At 56.5% G+C, this 27,525-nt stretch overlaps 1 protein-coding gene across 4 annotated transcripts; it reads right to left on the bottom strand.

Moving 5' to 3' along the window:
* Window positions 1-850: 850 nt before the first annotated feature.
* L1CAM (L1 cell adhesion molecule) lies at window positions 851-26,773 on the bottom strand. 4 transcript variants are annotated; one of them, XM_066249304.1, is made up of 29 exons: window positions 18,059-18,092; window positions 17,323-17,439; window positions 16,406-16,580; window positions 12,895-12,909; window positions 12,119-12,224; window positions 11,683-11,885; window positions 10,736-10,858; window positions 10,464-10,634; window positions 10,115-10,226; window positions 9,799-9,983; window positions 9,486-9,617; window positions 9,208-9,351; window positions 8,562-8,673; window positions 8,282-8,448; window positions 8,027-8,183; window positions 7,688-7,812; window positions 7,415-7,525; window positions 6,984-7,181; window positions 6,662-6,732; window positions 6,296-6,518; window positions 5,366-5,481; window positions 4,946-5,147; window positions 4,727-4,849; window positions 4,445-4,618; window positions 4,226-4,345; window positions 3,964-4,104; window positions 3,373-3,507; window positions 3,008-3,080; window positions 851-2,300 (listed from the first exon to the last, which is right to left on the bottom strand). In XM_066249304.1, the coding sequence occupies exons 3-29, from the start codon at window positions 16,479-16,481 to the stop codon at window positions 2,069-2,071; spliced, it is 3,747 nt and encodes a 1,248-aa protein (XP_066105401.1). In that variant the 5' UTR covers window positions 16,482-16,580; window positions 17,323-17,439; window positions 18,059-18,092; the 3' UTR covers window positions 851-2,068. The 4 variants fall into 4 exon arrangements, with proteins under 4 accessions (XP_066105401.1, XP_066105402.1, XP_066105400.1 ...); XM_066249305.1 differs by lacking the exons at window positions 17,323-17,439; window positions 18,059-18,092 and adding an exon at window positions 26,571-26,773; XM_066249303.1 differs by lacking the exons at window positions 17,323-17,439; window positions 18,059-18,092 and adding an exon at window positions 25,974-26,081.
* Window positions 26,774-27,525: the final 752 nt, after the last annotated feature.

Raw genomic sequence — 27,525 nt, 5'->3', positions numbered from 1 at the left:
GGTAGCTATTATGGCATGTTTGTCTGCCCACAGGACTGACCAACAGGGACAAAAAAAAAGAAAGGTAGAAAAAAAAGAGAAGGAAGACACAGCAGAACAATCCTTGAGTGGGTCGCAACAGTGGGGTCCGGTGCCCAGGTGGAGAGACTAACCTCAATGGGTGGGGACTCACCCTCCGGGCTGGGGAAGGGGTTTGGGGCAAGGCTTCAGGGATGGATTTGACGGTGGGGAAATCCTCTTCTGATGCTTTCTGCTCAAAGATGAAACAAAGGCCTACAGAGGCCAGGGATGAGGGAAAGGTGCAGGGTCCCCTGGGAGGGCCTAGGAACTGACTCGGAAGTTCCCAAGGCAGGCCGCTGTCACTGTGGATCAACCTGACGTTTGTATGGTCATTCTTTTTTTAGATAGGAGAGAAAGATATCAATTTGTTGTTTCCACTCATTGATTCTTGTATGTGCCCTGATTGGCTTATCAAGTTGACATTCTAACCGAGCTACCCAGCCAGATGTGGGATCACTCACTTAAAATGCCCACTGGTTTTGAGGGCTGGGCTATGAGGGCGGCCTACTCCATTGGGGTGCTGAAGCCCAGAGGCAGGTGGGCATTCACAGGTTAGCTTTGTCACATTAGACAAGGAAGAGGCTCTTGGACCTGGCCACACTCTGCTCCTGTGCCTGCCCAGCTTTGGGAATGAAGAAAGGATAGCCCAGAGTTGCCCTGGAGGCCAGCAGAGGCAGGAAGAGGAGCAGGCAGCAAAGCCTGGAAGGGGAGGCAGGAGTTGGCTTATCCCAGGCAATGAGCGAGGCGGCAGGGAAGTCGCGCTTGCTTGGCAAAATGACAATAGTTCCTCTTTGTTTCCAGGTTTTTATTTGCCTGTTATAATTCTGATATTTATGTACATATATATATATACTTTTGTTTTTTTGTAAAGGGCTTATCAACAGACCAAGCAAAGGCAGATAGGGAGATGGGGGCTGCCAGCAGGAGCACAGCAGAGTTGGGAGAATCCATCTTTCCTTTTCTTTTGTCTGTTTTTCTTTTTCCTGGGATGGGATCATCAAAGCTAATTGCTATAAAACCTAGAAACCACTTAGAGACTCAGACATCTGCCTACACACTAGTGGCATATGGGGAAAGGGCAAAGGTAGGAACTTTCAAAGTCACGGTGTATTTACATTCCCAAGGTGGGCAGAGGGCAAGGCGGAGGGAGGAAGCTGTTCAGACTGGGCGGGGGGGGGGGGGGGGCTGCTAAGGGCTCCTAGAGTGTGGTGGCGGGTGGGAGAGGCGGGGGTCAGGGCAGTGGAGAGGAGGTGCGCCTGCCCCACACCCTGGCAGTGTTGGAGGCCACTTGGATGTCGTCTGATGGGTACCAAAGGCAGCGTGTGTACGGAGCTCCTGAAAACTAGCCGCAGGATAGGGTGGGCAGCAGGAGGAGGGGGTGCTTGCGAGTGGGGCCTCTGCGCTCTCCAGATGGTCTCCTCTGCACCCCTAGCCAGCTTCCCCAGCTCCCATCCTGGTTGGAGCAGAGATGGCAAAGAAAAGGGAACAGATGGTGGGGACACTGAATTCTACCCTTGGTCTCAGCCAGGCTGGCCAGATAATGGCTGGGAATAAAGGTGCTACCCCTGGTCCTGTGGAGATCCCACCAGGTAGCACCTGAGAGGCCCCTCTGGGGCCATCCCCACTTCCCCTCCATGACCACCACGGCCTCTGTCTGCCCAAAGGCTGGCAAGACAGCACCTGAAGGCTCCCGACGAGTGAGTGATCAGCCGACCCCGAGCTGGAACGAAGCAGTGTATGCCCAACAAAGGGTGCAGCCGGGTTTTGGCAATAAAGTGGGGGGTGGGTAGTCAGAAGGGGATTAGGCAGTGAGCTCCTCTCTTCTGCTCCTAACAAGCCTACCACGGGCCCAGGGCCAAAGCGTGAGGTGAGGCCTGGTGGAGACAGGGAGGGGCCTCAGCCTTAAGGTCAGGGACCCAGAACAGGCATCAGCTTAGGGTCTTGGCCTCTGACTCCCTTGTGGCCCAGCCCTGGGCTGCACCCTGCCTGCTTCCCTGGCTGGACCCCACTACTCTAGGGTCCCTACAGGGTTGATGGGGGAGGCGGCCCCCGAGCTGTCGTTGCCTCCTGCCGCCTCCTTCTCCTTCTTGCCGCTGTACTGGCCAATGAAGGAACCGTCCTCGTTGAACTGGACATCCACGCTGCCCCCATAATCAGCCAGGCTGTCGTCACTGCCCAGGGGCTTGATGTCTCCGTTGAGGGATGGTTGGCTGCTGCCAAAGGCCTTCTCCTCATTGTCACTGCAGGGCAGAGAATGGGAGGGAGTGGGAGGCTGCCCAGCGGAGCCCAGCAGGAGCTGGTGGGTGCTGGCCTCATAAGGAAGCCTGGCTGCGAGGCAGGCTGGGGCCTCAGAGGCCCGGGTTCTGTCTGCCTTCCATTTGCTCTGAATGCAACAGGGAAGAGGTTCTCGTCTTTGACACATGCTCCAGGGGGCAAGTGGCACGCACACTACCAGAAGGGCAAGGCTTGATTTGAGCACACACAGAATCCTGGCAGACGCGAGAGCAAGGCAGCACTCAGCTTGGGGGGCTCACGGGGCCTGGCTCCGTGCCCAGAGGTAAGCCAAACAGGGGCACCTATCCAGCTGTTAGCTTTGCAGAACCCGGAAGTGGGAGTTGGTAAGGTGACAGGCAGGCCTAGAGCTGGGTGTCAGTGTGCAGAGAGGCTGGAGGTGTTGGCTTGTCCCTGAAACAGGCAGCTGCCAGGTCAGAAGGCTGGGGGAGCACAGAGCCCGGCAAGTGGAAGTCAATGGCACTACCAAGCACACACTGTCCACAAGAGGGTCCCTGCCATCGGGGTACAACAATATCTTCCCACCGTCCCTGCCTTACCTCTCCAAGGACCTGACGTCACCCAGCAGCACAGAGAAGAGAGAGACACAGGGTCAGACACGAAAGTGAAGGAGGTGTTGGGCAGTGGGCTGGCAATACTCCCACCTCCAGCTCACCTGTACTCGCCAAAGGTCTCGTCCTTCATCGGCCGGGCCTCGGAGTCCACCTGGGTGTCTTCCTTATCCTTTACTGAAGACAGAGAGGAGCTGGCTTCTTCTCTAGCCTCAGCCTGTCCCTGGACACTGAGCCCCCATCCCCAGGCAGGGGACATAGGTGAGGCTCTCCCTGTGCTCCGGCACTGTCTCGGCTGCTCTCAGAAGCCAGGAAACTTTGCAGGGTGTGCCACTCACCCGACATGGGCCTGGCTGGCATTTGCTCTGGGCCCCTGCCTGTACCCAACATGCCCATGCCATCCCGTGAGGGGCTCAGGGACTGAGAAGGACTTGTGGAAGGGACGCAGGGTGGCCCGGGTCAGGGTTACCTGAGTACTTGCCACCCTTGCTGCGCTTGATAAAGCAGAGGATGAGCAGGATGAGGAGCAAGAGAATGATGGCGCTCACGAAGCCGATGAACCAGCCCTCTGTGGCAAAGCCAGGCGAAGGAAGCTTCACTTGGCCTGATGTGGAGAGCCCAGTCTTGGGTGAGACAGAGCCCCTAGGCATTGCAGACCCTCAGCCCAAGCCCATATCCCCAGGTTCATGGCCTTGTATGAGGGTGTCACTTCTGTCAAAACCCCTCTGCCTTCAAGGAATAGACAGGGGCAGGGGCAGGCCTGGCCACAAATACCAGAGGGCCCGGTGGCGGGGGGTGGTGACCTGGGGCTCACCCTCGAGGGGGAACTCTCGGCAGAGCAGGGGGTAAGAAGACCTGAGAAAATGACTGCCTTGGAAACGGTTAAAACATGATACTAAACTGAGCCGTTTCAAAGGCCCGGATTTCTCCATCACGGGCCAAGGTGCACCCAGATTCTATGAGGAGCCAGGAGCCATCACATAAGGCCTGGAGTGGTGATGGCTGAGACAAGACAGAGGGAAGTTAACTGGGCAGGGCCCCCAGCTCCTTGGGGCCTCACCAGTGCCATTGGTCTTTACAGCCATTTGGTGCAAGAGCACCTTCTCCTTGAGCAAGCGGATCTCGTAGTCAGTATTAGGCTGCAAGTTCAACTGTGTGTAGGACCTTTGGCTGTAGTGGACAGAAGTGTCCACTTTCTCATCTGTAGGGCGGGAGGGCAGCAGGGATGAGTGGGAGTGCCAGGCAGCACCATGGCCTCACACCACCCTCAGGCCTGCTGGGCCCAGAACCCCTTCCCCTCCAGAGGCCCCCTTTGTGCTCACCGCCCTGGGCTTTGAATGAGATCTGGAACATGAAGTTGCACTGGCCCTCCTGGGGAACCCAGGAGACCACGCTGTAATTCTCGCCAGCCATGGCGGAGATATTGCCAAAATTTGGGGTCCCTGGGAAGCAAGAGGAGGGTGTGGGACCGCGAGGCAACTCGAGGTTCGGCCTGTTGGGCCTGGCTGCCTGGCGAGACCACCTCAGCCCTTCCACCTTACCATATAAGGCCATGGTGCCTCCTTCTCGCATAATGGCCTCGCCAGGGCCCTCCTTCGTGGTAGCCTGTAGCTGGAAGCGGTACCGCAGGTTGGGGCTAAGGTTGGTCAGGTTATGTGTCTGTAGCTCAGGGTCCGAAAGGTTGAAGGACGACGTCTCCTTGACCCCATTATCCACTGCAAGGGCAGGCAGGGAGGGAGACAGCTTTGGCAGACAGCCCCACACACCTTCTTTCCACCTCCCGGTCAGGCTGGGCTGGCGCTCTGGGCCCACAACATACGTACATGGTTGGTAGGAGAGCACGTAGCCGGTGAGCACACCGTTGTGGCTGAGTGGAGGCTGCCAGCTCAGCAGCAGGCTGGTGTCAGACTGGCACTCCAGGTGCAACACCTCAGGCTGGCTGGGCACTGCAGGGCACAAAGACGAGCAGCAGGTCTTCCCCCAGGCTCACCCTAGGACAGGGAGGAGGGGCTGGGACGAGCGCACAGAGTGCAAAAACTCACCTCCCTCTGGGGTGCTGAAGGTCTTCTCGCTGGCGGGCCCCAGTCCCCGGCTGTTAAAAGCCTGTACCTCCAGATGATAGGAGCTATAGGGCTTCAGGCCTCCTAGGATGGTGCTGGTGGTGTTGGCGGGCACCACCACGTGGCCTTTGTGGACATACCTCTTGCTGTGCTTCCTCTGACTGCCCTCCCACCAGTACGTCACCTGCAGGTGGACAGGAGACCTCATAGGGGCAGAAGGCATCCAACAGTGATCAGGTACGTGCTACCCCCTGCCTTCAACAGAAACCCTTTCCTCACAACCCAAGGCCTTCCAGAAGAGCAGCTGGCAGATGGCAGAGGCCTGCCTCTAATCCTCTCACTTTCGGTGGCCTCACATCTCAGTCTGGGGATCGGCCCAGCTCCTGCCCCTTGGACCCTTACATTGTATCCACGGAGGTGGCCCTTGACCTGGGCTGGATCCACATGCTGCCACTTGACCAGCACGGTGCTCGAGTTGAGGATTTTGATGTCTTCCAGCTTAGGTCCTGCCTGGGGATCTGGAAACAGCCAGTATTATGGATGACAGCCTGTGGCATCAGAGGCCAGCCCAGAACCCTCCCTTGGGAGAAGATGGGTTTGGATGCTCTATAGGGGACAGGCAGTTTGAGGGGCAGAGCACTTGCATGGCCTTCAGAGTCTGTCCCTGCAGACTTTTAGTGACAGAGACAGGGAGAGAAACCGAGAAAGGGACAGACAGGGACAGACAGGGAGAGAGATGAGAAGCATCAATTCTTCGTTGTGGCTCCTTAGTTGTTCATGACTGCTTTCTCATATGTGCCTTGACCGGGGCTCCAGCAGAACGAGCGATCTCTTGCTCAAGCCAGCGGCCCCATGCTCAAGCTGGTGAGCCTGCACTCAAGCTGGAAGAGCCCTGTGCTCAAGCCAGTGAGTGACCTCAGGGTTTCGAACCTGGATCCTCTGCATCCCAGTCCGACACTAGCCACGGCGCAACTGCCTGGTCAGGCTCTCCCTGCAGACTGTTTATTAGTTGCAAGGCAGAGAATAGTAACTATAGGGAGGAGTAACCAGAGAAGATCTTGACTGGGTGACCAAAATGAACATCTGGTAATGCTCCAGATCCAAGGGAAGGAAAAGACAGCACTGATTGACAGAATTGGAACATCGGCTGTCAGCTAAAGAAATGTACTGTATTGACAGTAACTTTCTGGACTTTCATAATGGCGTTTTGGTTATGTAAGATAATAATATTCTTCCTCCTAAGAAGCGCACTATTGAGAGGCAGGAAGGGGGTGCACCGTGGGAGGGCAGTGGGCTGCGAAGGCACACACACGCTCCACCCCTGCTACTTACAGTCTTCCCCAGAGTAGCCAATGGTGATCTGGGGCTCAGGGCCTTTGCCCTGGTCGTTGACGGCCTGGACCTTGATCTCGTAAGGCACAAAGGTGGGGGTGTTAGACACCACGAAGAAGGGGTCGCTCACGGTCTGTTCCTGCCACGGCACCTGCGTCCCCCGAGGGTGCCACTGCACACGGTACAGAACTTGCGGGGCGTTCCAGTCCATCCACCTGAGCGGCTTCAGATGAGCACGAGAGTTAGTCAACCAAGAGCAGCCCCCTCCTGTGACCCACTCTTCCCCCGTGACCCATCCTTATAGCCCCAGCCAGGGAGGGCAGCAAGTATGTGGGTTCAAGGCAAACTCAGCCTAAGCCCCCTCACCTTCCAAGTGATGATCATATTATTGGTCTCGTTCCCTTCCCCCTTCACGTCTGTGGGGTTCTTCTCTGGAGCTGGAAAGGAATGTGTTGTTAAAACATCAATGCTGTGGGCTCCTGCCGAGGGAGCGAAGGTCTGAGGACAAAGGGAGGAACCGCCCATTCTGGCTCTGGATACCGGGCGCCAAAAGCCTCAGGGAAACCCTCCTCCCCCAGCTCCATCTGGAAACCAGAAGGGGAAGAGCTGGGGCACAGTCACCTGCGCACAACCTCCTTGCTGAGCCTACAGACCCTGGCATCCAAGGTCCCTCTGCCCAGTGACTGACCTGCTTCAGGTGTGAGCACAGTTTCGGAGTCCGGACTGGGCTCTCCAGAGCCATATTTGTTGATGGCAGTAACTCTAAAGGTGTAGTGGATATAGGGTGACAGTTTAAGGTTGGTGGAGGTCTGGTTTCCAGGCACCTTGCCCAGACTGTACCATTTCTCAGGAGCCATCGTCTTGTCTTCAAATTCAATGTCATACTCTGCAATAAAAGTTAACCGGCAATGGAGTTATCAGCACGTGGCACGGAGAAGGGCTAATGGGGATACAAGTCTGGCTCTCCCTAAGGGAGTGAGTGCCCAAGGCAACTGGTGTTCTCAGACTGGCATGAGGAAACGGGAACCCCAGTGAGGGGGCGTCACGGAGCCAGGGCCCCGAGGGGGGAGGGCTAGCAGGGGTGGCAGCGGGGGAGGGCATCGTGCTCAGGCCTCTTACTCTCGATGGGCGCGTTGTGGTTGTCAGCAGGGCTCCAAGACAGGCGCACCTGGTTCTGCCGCAGCAGGTGATGGTCCGACAGCTCCAGCTGCAGCACGGGCCCGGGGCTCCCTGAGGGCCACAGAGGGTGGGTTCTATGGACCACCCTCGAGCCAGAAGACCTCTGACTCTCAGCTCAAAAGGGCCCTGTAATGTGAACCTGGACCCCTGTGCTTGAAGGCTCGTGCTCCCCACATCTCCAAGCTCTGAGCCTACTATCACCCTAGGACTCACCTACCACTAGGAGCTCTGCCCTACTTTCCACCACATCCAGCTTTGTGCTGGCCACACAGCTGTAGTTGCCTTGGTCGCTGTAGTCCAGGTTGTGAACGACCAGCTGCCCGTCCTCTATGAAGTACCTGGTGAGAAGGGAAAGGACGGTGTTCGTCCTGTGCTCCCAGTGGGCCCGCCGCTTTCTACCGTCTGTGCTCTATTCCCTTCTCCCTCTCTTCCCAAGAGGCTTCTCCCTCAAAGGAAGGGCGCTGCCCCCACGGATAAGGCTAGGAAGCCTGGACATTGTGCTTCCCTACACTGCCCCTTTCCACTGAGCCCTTATTGGGGCTGTGCCCGCACTTGTCACTGTCCCCAAGCTCCTGGAGTTTGCGACCATCTCTGAGCCAGGTGATGCTGTGCTGCAAGGAGGGGTCAAAGAAGGCCTGGCAGGTGAATGTCACTGTTGAACCTTTCTTCTCGATTGTGCTCCGGGGACCCTCCGTGATCTGAGTGGCATCTGAGGACAATGATGGAAGGGAGGGTCACTCTAACGTCCTCCAGAGACACTGACCATCCCTCCTAGGGGCGATAATCACATGGGGGAGTTCACCGGACCTTTGACCTGCAGGTTCGCCACAATGGTTACATTATTTTGGTCATTGGCAGCCTGGCAGAAGTAGTGTCCTGTGTCATTGGCCTGGAGGTCTCGAATGCCCAGGGTCCCGTTGGTGTAGGGGAAGAAGCGTTCATCCTGTAGCACAGTCTTTCCTTCCTTGTCCAGCCTAGCACAAGCAGGGTGAGCCTGGTTCAGACCCCACTGATGTGCTCCCCTGCCATTCTTGGCTTTCTAGGCCAGAAGATGGCAGGCCATCCCTACAGGTGTGGGAGCACTTACCACTGGAGGCTGGGCACGGGGGCTCCAAAGGCCTTGCACAGAAGGTAAGCAGTGCTTCCCTCGACTGCCAAATAGGTCTCATTGTCTGGGGTCAGGATCTTGGCCGGCAGCTCTGGAGGAAGGGTCATAGGAGACAGTGCAAGGGGCTAACTCAGGGCTCCACAGGGGGCCCTGGCCATCTTGCCTCTCTCTGCCCAACTCAGGCCCCATCCGGCTGAGCTTCGCTCTGCCTTGGATGTGTCCCCTTATCCAAGCCACATAAGTTTCACCCATTACTCAAGGCCCCACTGACAGACCACCCCTTCCTGAAAGCCTTTCCACGGCAGCCCATCTTCCCTGACGCTCCAGGAGAGGAGCCACCACGCTGGCCTTAGGCACAACCTGGCCAGGGTGACAGGGCATGGGCCAGACCAAGCTCTGAAGCAGCTTCTTCATCTACCCTTCCTCTACCCCCTGCCCCGCTGTTGTGAGGGTAAGCGAGAGATGGGGTGAAAGGCCCCATAGGGAAGAAAGGCAGTTGTGGTAAACAAACCAGCCGTTGGTGGCTGAGATGACCCAGTGGCCTTGCCTGGTGGAATGCAAGGACAGACTGGGGGTTATGAGGCACAGAGGGGAGGGGGGGTGGGCCTAGCTTGCTGGCACTCACGGACAACATAGATGTAAGCATTGGCCAGCAGGAGCCCGTGCCGGTTACGGGCCTCACACTGGGTCACCATTGTGTCGCTGGGCTGCACGTTGCTCAGGATCAGGGCTCCACGCTGCATCCTGTACTTCTGATCCTTGTCTAGCTCTGTACATGCGACAGGTGGGTCCGTGGGCCAAGGCACAGAAGTGAGCCACGTGGAGTTCCCTCCTCACCCTCCTCTTCCTCCCCCATTTTCCAGGGCTCCCCATGCTCCCTGCCCCTGCCCGAGACCCTCTCACCCTCCACGGGGATCCCGTTGATTCTCCAAGTGACCTCTGGTTGGGGCCTGCCCTGCACTTGGCAGTCCAGGCGGGCAGTTTCCCCTGGCCCATACAGATGGCTCTGAGGTTTGTGCAGCCAGTATGGGGCAGCTGCGAGGAAGGAGAGAGCTGCCCTGAGCCCGCAGCCTGCAGCCAGCTCCTTCCCTGGTCCACATCCCCACCTCCTCCTTTCCACCCTTGTGACAGTGAGCATTGCAGACTGCATTCCCCAGAGGCCATTCTTGGAAACCTTGTAACAAGGTAGAAGTCAGGCCCAGCAGAGGTATCATACCCTCCACGGTGACATAGTAGGCGTGCTGGTCACTGCCTAGTGAGTTCTCAGCCAGGCAACGGTACTCGCCATCATCTTCCTCGCTCACGTTCAGCAGATGCAGAGTCTTGTTGTGGTTCTGATAGGTGACTCGGTCAGCTGGCATGGGGCCGCTTGGGCGCAGCCACTTGATAGTGGGCGTGGGGCTGCCCAGGGCCGTGGTGCAGAGAGGATGAGGAGGAGAGTGGAAGGAAGAAAAGAAAGCGGTGCTGATCCCTCTGATCCCTGCCCCTTGGCAAAGACCCTACCCAACCCCACCCGGGGCTCCTAGACTCACAAGCCCTCAGCGATACACTCCAGGACCAATGGCTGCCCCTGCAAGGCCACCAGGTGGCTGCTGGCATTGGTGGGGAAGAGCAGGCGCGGCTTCCTGTCAATCATGCTGTTGGCTGCAAAGAGCAAAAGAGTGGGTGGCTCTGGACACCCCGAGGATCCCCTGGGGTCTCAGTTTCTTCCTCTGCTAAAAGGAGGGCCCATCTTTGCTCTTGCCACCCAGGGAGGGCTCTGGGCGGGTTGAGGTGGGAACCAAGCTGTCCTCAAGGATGACCGAGGTCCTCTAACCCAGGGAGTGGACCAGGTCTGAGGATACTGACGAGAGGGGTTGTGTCAGAGCTTTTGGGACTCACTGGCTTTGACCCGGAGGTCAATGGGCTCTTTTTGAATGATTGTCCGAGTGCCAGGGAAGTGGGCATGGCAGATGTAGTCTGAGTGGTTGTCCGAGGTGAGCACATTGGCAAAGTAGAGGTTGCCATTCTGGCCCATTGTTACTCGCTCATCCTGTTTGATGTGCAAGATCTCTGTGAGGGCGGGGACAAGGAGATAGAGGTCAGTACTCCCCGCCCAGGAAGACATGCCTAGTGGCACCCTACCCCAAGCAGGAGCCCTCGTGGGCACTCACTGCTGTTCATCCAGTAGATCCGGAGTGGCTCTGCACTGGGCGGAGGGTGGCAAGGCAGAATCACTGACTCCCCTTCTTCTACCTCGACAGGTTTTACTGTCTCTTTTGGCCACTTAGGAGCACCTAGAAGGGAGAGGCCGGCACGATGGGTCCCAACTCTCCTCGTGGTCCAGGCAGGGCAGGGCAGGGCAGGGGCAAGACAGAGGGATGGCTGAGGGCGTGAGAGGACCAAGGCATGAGGAAGGTCACATAAAAGGAGGCAGAGACTTTGGGTCCTTTCTGGGCTTAAGCATTCTATGCAGGAGAGAATGGGCAGGCCAGATGGCTGTAAAGGGTTAACCCTCTACAATTCTCAGCTCCCACCCCCAGGACAGGACAAGGATGGTTGGGGGGAGGCTGAGGTGCAGTGGTGGAGGAGGGGAGCTGTGGAAAGATGCAGGAATCACAGACCCTTCCATCATCCTGACACAGAAACCATGGCAACGGTTCCCAAGGTAACCGCAGGGGCAGAGAGAGGAGAGGAGTGATCTTGGGAGGCTGAAAGCTCAGGGAAGATGGAATGCAGAGGGAAAACCCCAGGGAAAGGGCGACACAGATAAAGGCAGAGCCAGAGAGGTTAGGTCAGAAGTGGGGAGGAGGAGGGTGAAAGAAGGGTAAGGAGAGGGAAGGCGACAGAGTGGTGGGAGAAGCGGGGAGCTAACCCAGAAATGGTGGAGAAGGGCACGGGACTGCAGATAGAAGGGACAGAGAAGTCCAGGTCTGGGCAATGACTCAGACAGAGACAGGGCAGGCCAGGAGAAAGGACAAGGTAGGCAGAGAAGCAGCCCTCCACCCACTCCATCAGGCACCAAGCTTGAGCCCACAAGCCCCCACACAGGTCCCGAGACGTGGTCAGGGCCCCCTTCGTGCGCCCCAGGCCTTCCCCCCACCCCGGCAGTGCCTCGCACCCTCAGCCATGAGCTGGATCTCGTGGGACATGGCAGTGCCCAGCTTATTGCTGGCAAAGCAGCGATAGGTGCCCTGGAACCTCTGGGCAAAGTTGCTGTTGTTGCCCGTGATGGTGAAGGAGCCAGAGTGGGGTGCCTGGTGCACAGTCACGCCTAGTTCCTCCTTGGGTTTGAAGTGAATGCCATCCCGAGTCCAGCGGAACCTGTGGGCAGAAAAGGGCTCAGAGGACTGAGGCCCTGGAACCTGGGGGAGAATCTGGAATAAGCTGGAGGCAAAGGCAGTAGCAGCCTGGGCAGCTGGGAGGAGGCAAGGACCAGGCGTGATAAGGGAGGTCTGAGGCTTCTGGGTGCAGAAGTTGGAAGGTTCTGGAGGCTGGAGGACTAGAAGTTGAGGTCAGTTGTCAACAAGAGGGCTTAATGGGTTAAGGTCACTCACTGCACTTCAGGTTTGCCGCTGGCCTCACACTTCAGGCTAATGTCATCTGTGGGGAAGACAACCAGGCGTCGTGGAGACTGTTCTATGATGACAGGTGGCTCCATCACTGAGGACAGGATGGGGAGAGGGGTGGTGAGGATGACATCACAAACTCAACCCCTATCCCATCATGAGAGAAGCAGGGTCCCTAAAAGCCCCAGAGCCATGGGGATGGGGGAAGAGTTATAATAAAGAAGAGAGACCAGCTAGCTTGGACAGAGGCATGCGGGACATGAAAAGAACGGAACACAGAAGAAATACAGAAAGAGACAGAAAAGAGAGAAAACATCAACAAAAGTTACAAAGAAAGACACCGAAAAGGGAGAAATGAAGCCAAAGGGAGAGACAAAGAGCATGAAAGGAAAAAGAGAGAGAGAAAAAAAAAAACAAGGACACAGAAATCAGGAAGGACAAACCCCTCACAGGGAAAGAGGGGATCAGAGAACAGAAGACCAAAAAGAAACAGCAAGGGTGAGTGAGCAAAGCCAGGCAAGGGCAGCGACAGAACAAAGCCAGCCCGCCCGGGTGCGAGAGAGGAGAGGAAGAGGCTGAGACGGGCCTCTAGCCTGAGACAGCAGGACAGGGACCCAGGAGCCAGAAAGGACAGCAATGAGTACAGGGCACATGGCACACAGGGAGAGGAAGGAGAGGGGGAGAAAGAGGGGGACATGCTGGCATCCTCTCTTTCCCTCTCTCCCTAGTCTTCTGGAAAACACTCCCACCCTCTTCCAACTTACCGTGGTGGCCTTCATCTGAGAAATCCAGGCAGCAAGGGAGAAAGTGGACAGAAATGCTGACACACAGCACCAACAGGGGGCCAGGCCGATAGCAGGGGAAGAAGTAAGCACATGCAGACCCCCTGGGGAAGGGGAGGGTGGGAGAAGAGGCTACAGCAGTGTAACATGGTGGGGGAGATACATGCCGGGCTAGAGCTGTGGCAGATCAAGACCCAAGACAGAGCCCAGATCACCAGTTCAGGGCGGTGCAAAACCCAGGGGGAGCCGGGCCTTGGTACCAGAGGACAGGGGTAGAGAAATTCATGCCTTCAACAAGGAGTGTCCTTTGGGTAACTGCTTGCATCTCCCTGCCAGGTCCTGCAGAACTGACCCCCACCTCACCCAAGATGCCTTGGAGGGCTGGGAGGCAGACAGCCCACAGCCAATGCACCCTCCCCGGCTCTGCTCCTCCTCTCCCTCCTAATCCAATTAGCACAGCTCAGTGTTTTCAATTACCCAGGCCCAGCCTTCAGAGCCCAGATGCCCCTTCCCTGAGAAACCCTCCCAAAGGCCCTGCTGTATCTGAATTTCTATTGCCCGCAGGGTTGACATAGCCCTTGTTTTTCTTCCCTTCCTTCCTCCTAGTCTGCTAGTAAGCTCCCTGGGGCTGAGGCCAGAGCCACTCACTGCCCAGCTGCAGGACTCAGCCCAGCACTGGCCAGGGTGGCTGCTAGGAGGGGAAAGAGGGAGGAGAGGCAGGGTGAGGGAGGGAGGGAGCAGTTGGCTGCCTCTGAAAGCTTTGTGTTTGCAGAAGACCCCAGTGTAAGGGTCCCCAGGAGAAAGGACAGGGCTCCCTGAGGACACTGAAGAGAGAGCCCTGAGCTGGGGAGGGGCTAATGTAGGCAACCTAAAAGCGAGAGACAATGACAGGGACTACAGGATAGGGTAAATTGGCTGGGTGGAGAAATTAGGAAGAGACCAAAGGCCCGGAATGGCTGGGGAGCGAGCTTGAGCTGGAGGCATATTGCATCAGGGTTAATACCAAGTGCCAGCCAGTGGCCAGGGCAGCCTCAGAACTGCCATCGACTTTGGCCTACTTCTCTTTCCTCACTCCTGCCTTTCTCCAAATTCTCCCTGCTTCTCTATACACAGACAGATCTGGCCAGATGGCCCAGCCCGTGTGGTAGTAGGGCAGGCCGATACCTAGGATAAGGCCTAAAAAGAAACTGAGAAGAGATGGAGACGGAAGAAGGACAAGTACATGTGTGAATGTACCAGGCACATATGTGGATGCTCTGGGGTGTGCAACAGGATGCTTGTGAGTGTCCTCCAGTGTATTTGTATAGGGATGCATCTTGCCAGAATACATCTGAAGGCTGTGTGTGTGCATACTTGCATTCAGTGTACAAGTCTGTACTGTATACCTGCCTCTGTGTCTGTATGGATGACTATTCCTTTGTGTCTAAACCCCTCCCTTTTGTGTGTGCACGTGTATGCATGTCTGTGTGCCTCCTATGTGTCCTTGCAGGGTTTCTGCCCCTTCTGTATCTCTGTGCCTGGCTGGATACAGGTGGCTTGCCTGTGTCTACCACATGTGAGTCCATGTGCATCTGTAGCTGGAGGAGTCTGCATAGGCGTGACTACATGGACCTCAATATGTGTATCTATGGGGGCATCCCCAACCATTGTTCTTGTCAGCCTCTCTCCACCTCCTTGAAACCCCTGCTGCCCCCCAATGCCAGGTGGTTTCTAAGCTTACCTCCTTCAGCCCTGTCCCATTCCTGGCATGGACAATCTTTTTTCATTTGTTTGTTTTTAGTGAAAGAAAGAAAAAGAGAGAGAGAGGGACAGACAGACAAGAAGGGAGAGAAAGGAGAAGCATCAACTCACAGTTGCGGTGCCTTAGTTGTTCATTGATTGCTTTCTTTTTTTAAAAAAAGATTTTACTTATTTATTTTTATTTTCATTTATTTTTATTTTTTTATTAATTCATTTTTAGAGAGAGAGTAGAGAGAAAGAGAGAGAGAGGAAGGGGAGGAGCAGGAAGCATCAACTCCCCTATGTGCCTTGACCAGGGAAGCCCAGGGTTTCGAACCAGCAACCTCAGCATTCCAGGTAGACACTTTATCCACTGCGCCACCACAGGTCAGGCCATTGATTGCTTTCTCATATGTGCTTTGACTGGGGGGGGGTCCAGCTGAGCCAGTGACCCCTTGCTCAAGCCAGAAAACTTGGGCTCAAGCCAGTGACCACAGGGTCATGTCTATGATCCCATGCTCAAGCCAGAGACCCCGCGTTCAAGCTGGTGAGCCCACGCTCAAGCCGGAGACCTCGGGGTTTCGAACCTGAGTCCTCAGTATCCCAGACCGATGGTCTATCCAGTGCGCCATCCCCTGGTCAGGCTGGACAATTGTTCTTATTCCTAGCTCCCAGCTCATCTCTCAGGACACTTGCCTCCTCCAGATCCAGGCTCAGAGACAAAAGTAGCAAGATGAGGGGGGAAAGGATTGTAGCTATGGAAGGAGCAGGCTCAAGATACATAAATTACCCTGTGAAATGCCCTTCACTGTAGCCCAACAGCCACTTACAGCAGTGTTTACATCTCTTGCTCACACTCAAGAATAAAGACCATCACAGTAAATGCCCTCCCACACACAAACATGCAGCCCCACTCACATGCACACACAACATACTACAATCAAATGTTAACAGTCAAATACCTATAGACCTTTGCAAACCTGACCAGAAAGTAACAGTTCTGGTGACTCACAAACTTACCCATATAGAAAATCAAAATCACACTCAGGATCCACACTTAGTCAATTGTAGCCACACACATCCACACATACAAATACACAATCTGTCCAACTCACAAGCATACACAAATACTCACGTTCAGTCACAACCCTCTAGCTACACTTGCAAACACCCCTAAACCTACCTGTTGTCCCCACAAATGTAACATTCCAACAACCCCACTCCACAGACCACCAAATAACTACGCATCAAATCATTAGGATCCAGAAGTCTGCTGAGCCTTTGCAAAGGTATCTTTTCCTGTCTCGGTCCATGGGGCTACCTGGGCCCAAAATGATTTTTCCCAAGTCAGAAGTGGGACCAAGACTTGAATCCAAGCCTTTGCACAAGCTAGTTGAGCACTGGGGAGAGCCCCATTCTCCACCCTGCCACACCCCTGGAAGAGGTGGTTATGAAGGGGTGGGGCGGATGAAGGAGAGCACAGAGGCCCAAGGAGGCGGGTCCATTGCCAAGCCCGCTATCCATGGTGCTGAAACATCCACCGCCCAACTCTGTTCCCTGTCCACAGTGCTGACACACCCCGCGCCTTCTATTCTGTTCTCTCCAGAGGCATCCAATATCCTGGGTACCTCCTGCCCACTCCGTGCCCCAGAAAAGAAAGGTGAGGGGGTAAAGGGTGAGGATCCGGAACCGGAAGAAGGTGAGAAGTTAGAAGATAAAGAGGAGCCAAGCGCGGTGGTGAAAGGAGGCGCCAAAGCTCCCTCCAGCTACTCACATTCCTCGGGGATCTGGATAAGCAGGCAGGGGCTGCACAGGAAGAGAGACCACAAGTACCGCAGCGCCACGGCCATTTTCCCGGCGGCGCCAGCGGCTCCGCGTGGCACGGCCGGCCGAATGGGCTCAAGCTCTTGCCCGGAGGGAAGGGACTGGTGGGCAGCCTGGGGTGGGAGCTGGGGGTGGGAGAGGGAAGGAAGGGAAAGGTAAGGGAGGAGAAAAGAGAGAACAAACGGTTATTAGTGACTAACATCGGGGCAAGCCCAGCTCCTGACCCCGCCCCCAGCCCCGTCCGCGCTGGCCGACTTCTCCATCCTCTCCCCCCACCCCACCCCGGACTTTGAAGAGACTAAACACTGGCTGGGCCTCCAGGTAGTTTTTCATTCCCTTCCTACTATCTATCTTTGCCTTCCCCATCAGCTGCCTTTTTAGCACCAACTTGTTGCCCCAATCAGCTCCCTTGGGCATGCCACAGGCCGTTCTGAGCATGTTGCTCCCATGGGTGACTCAATATGCCAGCAAACAGGTGCCTGCAGGCAGGAGTGTGGATGTAGATCTGCACGTAACCAAATGTGCATATCAGTATTTATGTGGCTGTGTGTGCATGCAGGAGCATATTTGCATGTCTTCTCTGCAAGGGGGCTGCACTCAGGAGCATGTGTTTTCTTGTGTGTATCAGTTGAGGATGAACTGTCATGTGCTACTTCTGTGTGTACACATATGTAGAGAACTCTGGTCACAACCTCATTGCTATGGGTTTCGGAGCTTACTGATCCCTGAATGCTGTTCAGGCCTAAAAAGGTGGCAGGGGGTGGCAGGCTTGGGAAGTGGAGACAGGGAAAGAGGAAAGGGGCACAGGGAGGCTGCATTTCACAGAATAGGTTGAGGAAAATAAAGGAAGGGAAAGAAGGAAAGCACCTCTCTGCTGTCCCTCAGGCCCCCAGGGGGCAATAGAGCCGACTATGGCCTCCCCATTTCCAGATGCTCCAGGCCAGGGTCAGGGCCGGGGTCAGGGCAAGCTGAGGAACAGTGTTTCTGACACCTCCCCAGTGTCTGACAGGCCCAGCTTCTGAAAAGGAAACAGACTCTCAAGAAAACAGACTATTTTGATTCCAAAAAGGAAAAGGTTCGAGAAAGGCAGAGTGGTGACGGGGCAAGAGCAGGTGCTGCGGGCTGAGAGATTGGGGTTGGAGCCCAGATCTGAACGCTCTCACCAACTCTGTACTAGGTATCCTCCTTCTGCCAGCAGGAGCTTATCAAACGGGGCCCAAGTTTCATCCAGAATGCCACGGGGGGGGGGGGGGAGGCCTGGAATGCTGTGCTAGGCATCTAGATGGCCAGAAGGCAACTAGGAGCCACAAATTGGTTTTGTGTAAGGTAACCCACTGGAAGAGTGGCAAATGCTGATTTCCTAGGGACTGGGCAGGGAAAGAGATTGGTGATAATAACAGTCAGCTTGGAGCTTTCAGGCTTCCCCACCTAACGCTGTAGGGGGGAGGTGGAGAAGCACCAGAATGGGTCAACGTGGATGGGCTGAAGGCCAAGAAAATGACTTAAAGGAGAGGAAGTGGCAAACACATGGCCAATTCCCAACTTGCAAGAGCTGAGCTGGGGCCCAGAAGGGAGGAGCAACAGCGGACCTGTCCATACCCACCTTCCCCCACAAAGCCAGTGCAAGCAGGGTGGGCCCCAGGTGGTCTTGGCCTCAACTTCAAGGCCTGTAGGAAGCAGTAGGAGACTCAGATCAGAGGGCAGGCGATCAAACAGCAGCCTTGGGAGCTCTAAGTGCTCTGGTCTTAGGAGGGGGAGGGTAAGAAGAGAGAAAAGACGCTCAAAGGACCTTCTTGCACTCGAGGACGCCCAAGTGCTCCATTTGCTGGAATGACATTCCTTGTCATGCCAACTCCTCCACTTGTCCTCCAAATCTAGGCTCCCAGAACGGGGTGTGGCATATATACCCCAGGTGTACACACAGAGGAAATACAATACCTCCAACCTCCTGCTTCCTATCCTGCCCCGCCTTAATCCCTCAGTCGTACATCCAACCTCTTTTTGTCTTTTGGTATTTGCCAACCAGCTTACCACTTTCCTGGGCACTCAGAAACAGACAGGAGCCAGGTTGAAAGGCTCCCTTGACAGCTGGGAAGGAGCTCTGCCTCCTCTCCTCACACTGCTGCTGGGTCTCTGATCTCTCACCATTCCTCTAGCAATTACAGAGCAAGCAGCTCAGGTTGTCAACTCAGCAGGCCCTCCCACCCCCCATCAGCACCTCTAGGGGCAAGGGAGGGGGAGTATTCCACAAGCTGGTGTACAGATGGAGCCAAGGCCATGTCTGCGAAGGTGGGGCAGACTGGGGAAGACTGAAGGGTGACAGACAGGAGGGCGAGAAAGAGGAAGGAGGGAGCTGGAAAGGCTGAGAAGTGGAGCTGGGGGAGGGAATGGAAGACAAAGACAGATGCTGGACCACCATGGTAACAAGATGAAGAAATCCAGAAACAGAGACCCAGGCGGCAGGGAAAGGAAAAGAGAGGGGAAAGGAGTACAAAGGGTGGGAGACAGCTGCAGAAAGCCCCGATGGGAAGTGGTTGAGCAAGAGTAAGGGGTGTGTGTGTGTGTGTGTGTGTACGTGTACGTGTGTGCACACAGGCCTAGTGGTGCCTCCTTTGTGTCCTGGTCCCTGGGGGATGCAGCAGGCAAGGGGTGGAAAAGGAGAGGAGGTGGACCTGAGTCAGCAGAGGGGGTCTTCTTGGGCTTGGAGGTCGAGCTGGACTGATGGGCAGGGTAGAGTGGAGAAGCCATGAGCTAGCAGCAGAGACAAAGAAAGCCCATGACGATGAAGACAACAAAGGCAGGTCCCTGGCCACTTGTGGCATTGGAGCAAGGGTGTGATAAGACAAAACAAATGAACCACTGCTCCTCAGGGAGCAGGGCCCCCACACAAGGGGAAAAGCACCCAGAGTGGTGGATTCTTCCAAGGTTGCCGCTAAGGTAGAGTCAACAGCCACCTGACTGGGGGGTGGGGGGTAATGCCCAGGAGCCCACAGGCACAACAGTGACTATCTGTGTGCACACCCGCATGTGCACCCACTGCATAAACCCGTTGCTGTGCTGAGGAAGGGCACAAAGGCAGGCTGCTCCTCAATGGGTCCAGCTGGGAACCCGTCCTCCCCTGGGGCCTCAACACACCACTCAGACTGGCAGAGAGAAAGGGCGTGGCAGGCACTTAAGTGGGTGTCCGCAAGGTCAGGCCCACTGGAGCTTGCAGAGAGGGCCTCAGTGGGACCCCAGGAGAGCCCCACCCCTGGGACTCTTCTCCTCTGGCCTCCATCCATTGACTGGGGCGGACTTGGGAGGACATGAAGCCAAGCTAAGACCTGGGGTGGCTTGCTTCCCTCCCGGAGCACATACACACTCTGGGAACCTGTGCTTACTGCACATAGGCCTCCCAGCTCCCACGTCCGGCCTAGAGTCCTCCCTGCCCCTCCCAGCTGGTGGAAACGCACCTGCCCAAGGGATAAGTAACAAGAAAGTCCTCCAGGCCAGTGTCTGTTGAGAATGGCAGTGCACTGTGACCCAGCAGGTCTGAGTGGAGGCAGGGCTGGGGCTCAGCACCCCAGGCATGGGACATGATCAGTGTAGATGCCAGGTCTGCACACTTGTAGGTCTGGGGGACATGTGTGGCGACACTCATGCCTGGGTTGTTTCTTCAGCAGGACGGGTGGGGGCCTTAGAGCCTGTCGGTGTGTATATGGGAATTTGGGTGGCACCTACATCCCATGCACTGTGTTCCTTTAAGGCTCTTTCTTGCCCCCTGGCCCAGGCTATGGCTGGCAGGTTTCCATGGAGATAGAGCCCAGCTTCCTCTGCTGGCAGCAATGGGGGAAGCCTAGAGGAAAGCTTGCTGCAGCGTAATCAGATAATGCATAAAGGAGACGGATGGGTGGGAGCCCCGCAGGCACCTGGGGACCCGGAAGTCTTAAGAGACTGCTGTTTCATCTTCTGTGCTCCCTGCCTCAGTTCCCGAAGGACCCCCCCACCCAGTGTACACCTCCTAGAGGCTGAGGTCTCCAAGGCAACAGCTTACCTGTAAAGGACCATTCTCTTTAAAGAATGAGGAAAGGGTGGGGCAGAGGTTAACCCTTTGTGGGAGAGCAAGGAGAACAGTTTACACTGGGGAAGGGGGAATCTCACCTTTGGTGGCAGGAACAGTTTTTCTCTACACCTTTGCCCCACCCCGGTGTCACAGTCAGCTGTCCCATTTTATTGAATAAATCCATGAATAGCACTTACCACATGCCAGGGATTCTTTTACATGCAGGGACACTTTTATACCCATCATTTATTTAATCCTTAAAATTGCCCTGGGAAAGGATGGGCCATCATTATCCCCATTTTACAGATGAGGAGACTGAGGCTCAGAGAAACAGGGTACTGTGTCCAAGGTCACAGAGCTGGCAGTAATGCTCACCAGGGGTGGGGTACTAGATGGAGCAGAGACTCCCTCTGGGGGTCAGCTTGTCTCTTAGGGACTTGGCTTCCCAACATGTGTTCCTAGGGGGCCAGGAGCCTGCACCAGAAATTACCTCCACCATTTTGCACCCTGGAGAAGGGCCTATTTGCTAGGCAGATGGCAAGCAAATATGGCAAGCAGGGAGGGAAATCTTGAAAGGAGGCTATGCGGAAGTAGGATGTGACCCTCAGCGCGGAGCAGGAGCCACTCCATCCCTCAACCTTGGGTTATACATGACCTCCCATCCAAGGAGACCACCTACCTAAGGAGACCGCCTATCCAAGGACTCTGTCCAAGAAAAGGCCAATTCCTTTCCCTGCTCAGCTCAGGGACAGTCTGGTTTCTTGAGCCCCTCTCGTTATCCAAAATATTGGGTTGCTCTGACCCCTTTCTTAAAACCAAAGGCCCATGACCCCCTTACAAAGAGGTTTCGACTACCTGGAAGGCCTCTCTCTCCAGTCAGGGACAGCATTGACTCCCTGTGCAGAAGAGAAAACTGAGACCCAGTGGAGCAGGGGCCAAGACCCCGGCCTTCCTGACCCCTAGAATGCCAGCAGTACAGCAAAGTTTTCCACGTACACTTGGGGAAACTGATACCCACAGCCTGAAACTGCACTCCCACCCCCTCTAAGCCCTTCCTCCAACTCTGGAAAGTGGACTCTGAACATTAGAAATCCCTGACCTGAGAAATGAACTTGGCACTCACTAGAGGGGGCTTCGGGGACCAGGCCAGAGAGTGATGATGTACATCCTGTTTCTATGGGCTGGCAGGGCCTGCCTCCAGGCCACAGAGCAGGCAGGCAATGAAGGAAGGTGCTAATAAGCAAAGTAAAGAGGCAAGATGGCGTCCAGCCGGCAGTAAGAGGCACTGGCCCCATGCATGTTTGCTGTTTAGATCCACCAGTCTTGGGATACCAGACCCCAAATGGGGGAGAAGGAGCCAAGAAATGGCTCAGACACTGTCAGGCCCCTGCAGCCCCCTCAGGGTTCCCCACTCCCAATGGGTGAAAGGGCAGAGGGGACACAGGAAGACTGGGGCAGACAATGGAGCCTCTGTCATCCCAGGCATTCCTAAGGCATGAACGCAGTTAGCCAGGGGAGGGGCCAGAGGCACCTCCCGATGGGAAGCCCCGCATCATTTAGCTAGGCAGGCCAGCCTCTGCAGCCACCACCATCAGCCCCAGCCCTTCCAGCACAGGCCCTGTTGGGGCATCTGAGGGGACTCATGTGGGCATAAGAGAGGATCTATGGGTGCATGCTCTCTCTCTCTCTCTCTCTCTCTCACACACACACACACACACAAATGCACACATGCAACCAGATATATGATATCCACATATGCAAACAGGAACACGCACACACTCACACGCCCAAAGTCACCCTCCATACAAACCTCCAGCCCTGCTTCCCTCTCAATTTGTCTGGCTCTGAATGCTTTAGACCAGGGAGCTGAGAGGAGGAGGATCCTTGGGACTCAGAGCCTTCCTTCAAGCTCCACCATTAGTCTGACATCAAGACGGACATCTCAGAAGGCTCCAATGTCTAGATGCACAAAGCCCAGGACGCTGTTGCCCTCCTGCTCTAAGGTTAACCCAAGACCAACACAGCTGTCCTTACTGGGTTTAGAGCCAAACATTGGCATGAGTGTGGGGACAGTGGCTGGGTGTTTCCTTCGAAGTTTCATGACTGGGAAGAACATGGAGGACCCAGTCAAGCTCCTGAGGCCTTGGGTGGGGGGCACTGGGCAAAGAAAAGCTTCTGGAAAGACCAGCAGTTCAAACCCACCCCCTGCAGAGAAACTCCCCACTCTTCAGGCTCCTCCTTCTCTCTAACCTTTAGGAAGCCACAAAGATCCTGTTGATATCTGGGGAGAAGGCAAGCTGGCCCTGCCAACCTCTCCCCCCACCCCGAGTCCTCTGGCAGGAAACCTCCAGGTACCCCCGTCCACCCTCTAGGTCAGACGAGGCCCCCACGGGAGGTCTGAGCCTAACCCAAAGTCATGGAGCCCAGTGGACGAGAGATGCACTCAGAGCTCAGAGGGGCCAAGTTTAATTGAGCGCAAGACATGGGCGAGGTGGTAAGGCAGAAGGGAGAGGAGCAGAGAGATAAGCTAGACAAAAGGGGAAGCTGAGAGATGGAGTCCAGGGTACATACAGGGAAGGGTGGGGCAGGCAGAGGCAAGTGAAGGGAGAGGAGGGTAGTGGGGTACCCCCCCAGTGAAACTCCAACTAAGCCTGAGGGGGGGCCGTGGAGCGACTGACAAGAACAGGGGGGTGGGGAAACAGAAAGGGGGTGTCCAGGATTGGCACAGGGCCCCACCCATGGACCCAAAGCCAACCTTCCCAATCAGGTGAGGAGAAAGCAGGGCAAATGCAATAGCCAGCTTGGGAACGCTAAAGGGGGAATTCAGACCCTGCTGCCTCCCCCACTGTATGGTTCACAGGGTGGGGCAAGGTCCCTGAGACTCAGAGAGGGCCTTGCCCCACCTTCTGAGGCGGAGGACGGCAGTTGGCTGGGATGCCAGTCTCTGCACAGGACCTCCACCTCTACTCCATTCTCCCCCAGAGCATGCCCCTCCTAGGTCCAGGGTACCCACAACCCCTCCTTGCCCCAGAGCTCTTTCAACCTTTAGCTCAAGAAGCAGATCCAGTGAAAGCTTCCATTACGCTTCTGCCTTGGCTCTCCTGGAGGCTGGGCCACTCTGCAAGACCACATGGCCCTCGCTGCCCAGAACAGCGTCCAGAGACCTTCTTTCTAGCTGTGGCCATTTAAAGTGACTCCAGGGACTATTCGCCTTGGAAGACACATTGGACATTAACAGGTCTGTGCCATCATGTGATAGCCAATAAGGCTGACACTCAAAGGCAGGAAAGGGACTGAGGATCTGGAGTCAATGGGCTGGGAGTGGCAGGTATGGGGGGGCTGCCTCGTCCATCCTCCCCAGCTGGTCTTGCCCAAGCACATGCCATGGGAAGCACCCGCCCCAGTGGCAGAAAGACTGATGGGAGTGCATCCTAGGTGCTCCTGTCCACTGGAGTGGGCCTCGGATAAGGCCCTTCCTCACTTCCCACCTCCCCTTCCCCTTCAGTTAGTCACAGAGGAAAAGTGAAAACCAATTTGTGCCCCCTGAGGATGAAGACAGTGTCAGTCTGGTCCTTTACTGGTCTTTCCATGGGCAGCTGTAGGCCAGCCCAAGTGGGCACTTGGCCGTGAGCAGCTGCCCAGTCAATGACTACCCCATGGGCCACTGAGTTCTTGGGCAGGGAGGAGCTCCTTACTGCGCAGGGAGGGGGCCCACCACCTCAGGCTGCAGTGTGCCTGCTTGGTGTTCTGTAGGGTCTGGGCACTAGGGGAGGAACCTCTCAGGAGCAGGTTGTAGCAAACCAAGGAGACTGAGTCTGGGCTGTGCTAAGTGAGTTTCTCTCTTGGTGATCAGATCACCAGCAATTCTTAATTTCTTTTGTTCTTTTCTGTATATTTCAAATGTACCACAATAAAATATACTACCTTTGGGATTGTGCACACATAGACATAAATAAGTAGGAAAAGCGACTAGGATGCTGCATAGAAAAATAGCCAAGAGCTGGAGGTGAGAGGTGCCAGCCCTGACCTGAGCTCCCTCTGTGGTCACAAACACCTAAAAGCCACAAAGGCTCAGGAACCCATGGGTGCACATGCTGGCGTTGCACGGGCACTGTGCCAGGTAAGGGAGGCCAGCCAAGTCCCACTACCTACTGTAAGGAGCCAGCTAGAGGTGAGAGGCCCCAGGCAGGCCCCTGCCCCAGCCACCCCACAAGAGACAAGGAAGATGGGGCTCAGAAGCAGTTCATGGGAAGAAAGGCTGACCAGATTGTTCACTATCAGAGCCACGTGAGTCAGCAGAGCTGGCACTGGACTGCCCAGAAGCCCCTGCCTTCTGGGTGATGTTAACTGTAAGCAGGGCACCTTCTTGAAAGGGGGTGCCAAGTCCCCACTCCTTAAGGGAAGGGCAGATGGCCCTGGGCCTGCCTCCCCAAACAAGCAATGATGGGCGGGGCTCCAGACATCCTGTAGAGGGCAGCAGGTTGTACTAGGTGCTCTTTACAACCTTTGCCAAATTGACTCAAAATCTGCCCTGGGAAGGGCGGGGGAGATAGTAGTTGAATACCCTCCCATAGCCAGATGTAGAACGATTTTGCAAGGGGCAAAAGACCTGCAGTGGGCAGGGCCTGAGTCCAGCATCTTGCTTTCCAGAATCCCTGGTTCTGAGCCAATGATATCCTCCCTCCCGCTCCTCTACCTGATGGACCCACAGCCATGTGCACAGGCACACACCGGTGGGCGCCCAGGCGATGCACCCTTTCTTGGCCACGAGAGCTTGCAGAAACTGAGGCTCCAGAAGCACCCTGCGCCTCTGGGGAGGAGACCCTGGTCCCGGTGCAGTTTAGGAGGGGAACCCCCGGGAGTTCAGTCTGGGGTTTGGAAAGAAGAGGGAGAAGAACAAAGCTCCCCCACACACACCTTGAGGTGGAGGGCCAGGCAGCGCCCAGCCCGATTCCCTCCCCGCCCCCTATTGCAGGGGCAGCCAAGCCCAACCTCCCCTCCTACCACGCTGGAGACCAAATTTTCAATGGAACAGGGACCTCCACTCGGGAAGAGGGGCAGCCACGCCCAGGGCCACACCCCACGGTAACCGTTGGGGGATCTTAAGACCCCACCACGCTCCCTTCTCACACACGCACTCACCCGTAGGGGCGTGCCAACTTCAGCCCCCACCTGCCCGCACAGACCTTGCCAGATTTCCCCCGCCCCGGAGTGTCCCTTCCCGGGTCGGCATTTTGGGCGCAGCCCAGATACCCCTCACCTGACGGGCCCTGGCTCCGGTCTCCTTCCTCCGCCCCAATCCCTTCTCCAAGGCAGAGCCAAAAGCCACCTGGGTGGGGCTCCAGCCGCCCCGCCCGTGACCGCGGGGCCGGGCGGAGCAGCGTTCCCCTGCTTTCCTCTTCGGGCAGGGGTGGGACAGAGGACTAGGGGTGTCTCAGACGCGGCTGGGTCGCGAGGGCAGGCCTGCCCGCCTTACCTGCGCTACGGCCACCACTCCGGTTGCCCACCCAGCCTTCGCGCACGCCGGCCTCAGACCCGCCGCCGGAGTGCGTCTGCGATGCCTAAGCTGCTGCGGCGGCGCTGGCGGGCGGGGGCGGGGGCGGGGCGGGGCAGGCTCGCGCGCAGGGGAGGGGGAGGGGAGCACAGAGGAGGCGGGGGAGGGGGGAGTGAGATCACCTCCCCCCGCCGCCTGCTCCGCCCCGCCTCACCCTAGCCCCTAGTCCAAGCGGAGGCAGTCTGCAGAGCCACGCGCGGCCTGGGAATCCTTAAGGGGCCCTTCGGGTGCTCAGTGGGACCCGCACCCACAGCACCGGAGTGCCTCGGACGCCCGCACCGCAGAGGATGCTCCGGGCAGGAATCGGGGGCACCGGAGTGCTCCCAGGGTGCGGGGCTGGGCCTTAAAGAGAGGAGTAGAGTAGGGAAACAGATAACCCCCAACCCCCTCTCTGCCCTCCCAGGGTGTTGGCGAGCAATGGGTATTCATACGCTAACGAGGCCCTGGCGGTGTCCCGGATTTGAGGTGTTTGGATGCCTCCCTACCCAAGACAGGATTTCCAAATCCCTGAGTTCTCACCTGAGTCCCCCCTAATTCTAGGCTCCCAATCCGGGAAGGGTGCGCAGACCCCGATCTCAGCCAGCCGGGGGCACGGGCTCCTGGGACGAGGAGTCGCTCCTCTAACTGCCACTCCCAGTTCCCAGATATTCCTCTGACGCCCTGCCAGCTTTTCCTTGCTTGGAGTCTTATTTCTTCATCGTGGGGATTGGCCCCATCCCGACCTTCCCCGGTGACCCCACTCTCCCACAGCCCTGCCCTGGAAGCCTGGGGAAGGAGCTGCTCCCCAGGGCTCCCCTAGGCTAGCGGCAGTCACGCGGAGGGCGCAGGAATTCCGGAGTGAGCCAAGCCGGCCGCAGGGCAAGGAAGGCCTAGGGCCCAGATGGCAGATTGCAGCCCTGGTGGCCACGGTATTTTTATGGGCATGCCTGTTGCCCAGTGAAGCATGCTGAGGCCCTCAGCTCAGCCTCCGGAGACCCTCCAAGCCATGCAGGGGGCCTGCGGGGGAGGGGCCCTGGCATCCTGTTCTTTTGTTCCCACCCCATCCAACCATCTCCTTCACAACTTCTGTTTATCCTGGAAAGGGAGACTTGGAGTGACCCCACCTTCCCTCAGGAAGGGTCTGGATGCCTTGTTTCTGCCTATCTTTAAGAGCAGCACAAGACTATAAACTTGAATGAAGGTGGAGGGGTCCTGCACACCCAGCTCCAACCTACCCCCAGGGTTGGCAGTGACTGGTCTTTTGGTTCCAGGAGACCAAGAGTGGAAGTGTTGGCAGGGGTCTTGTACCACTGGTCCAGTCCCTTCAGGAGCAACAAGGAGGCTGGGCTGGTACGCAAAGCCAGACCGCCAAGAGCTGACCATGAAGGGCAGGTCTGGGCGCTCAAGATGAGGGTATTTTCTTTGAGGCACTGAGCTGGGGCCTGCTTCCTGCCTGCTCTGATCCAGCCTCTGATAGGCCTGACCGCTCTTTTCC

Source organism: Saccopteryx bilineata, chromosome X (genome assembly GCF_036850765.1).
Source record: "Saccopteryx bilineata isolate mSacBil1 chromosome X, mSacBil1_pri_phased_curated, whole genome shotgun sequence".
NCBI lineage: Eukaryota > Metazoa > Chordata > Mammalia > Chiroptera > Emballonuridae > Saccopteryx > Saccopteryx bilineata.
This window is presented reverse-complemented; position numbering and strand designations above follow the sequence as displayed.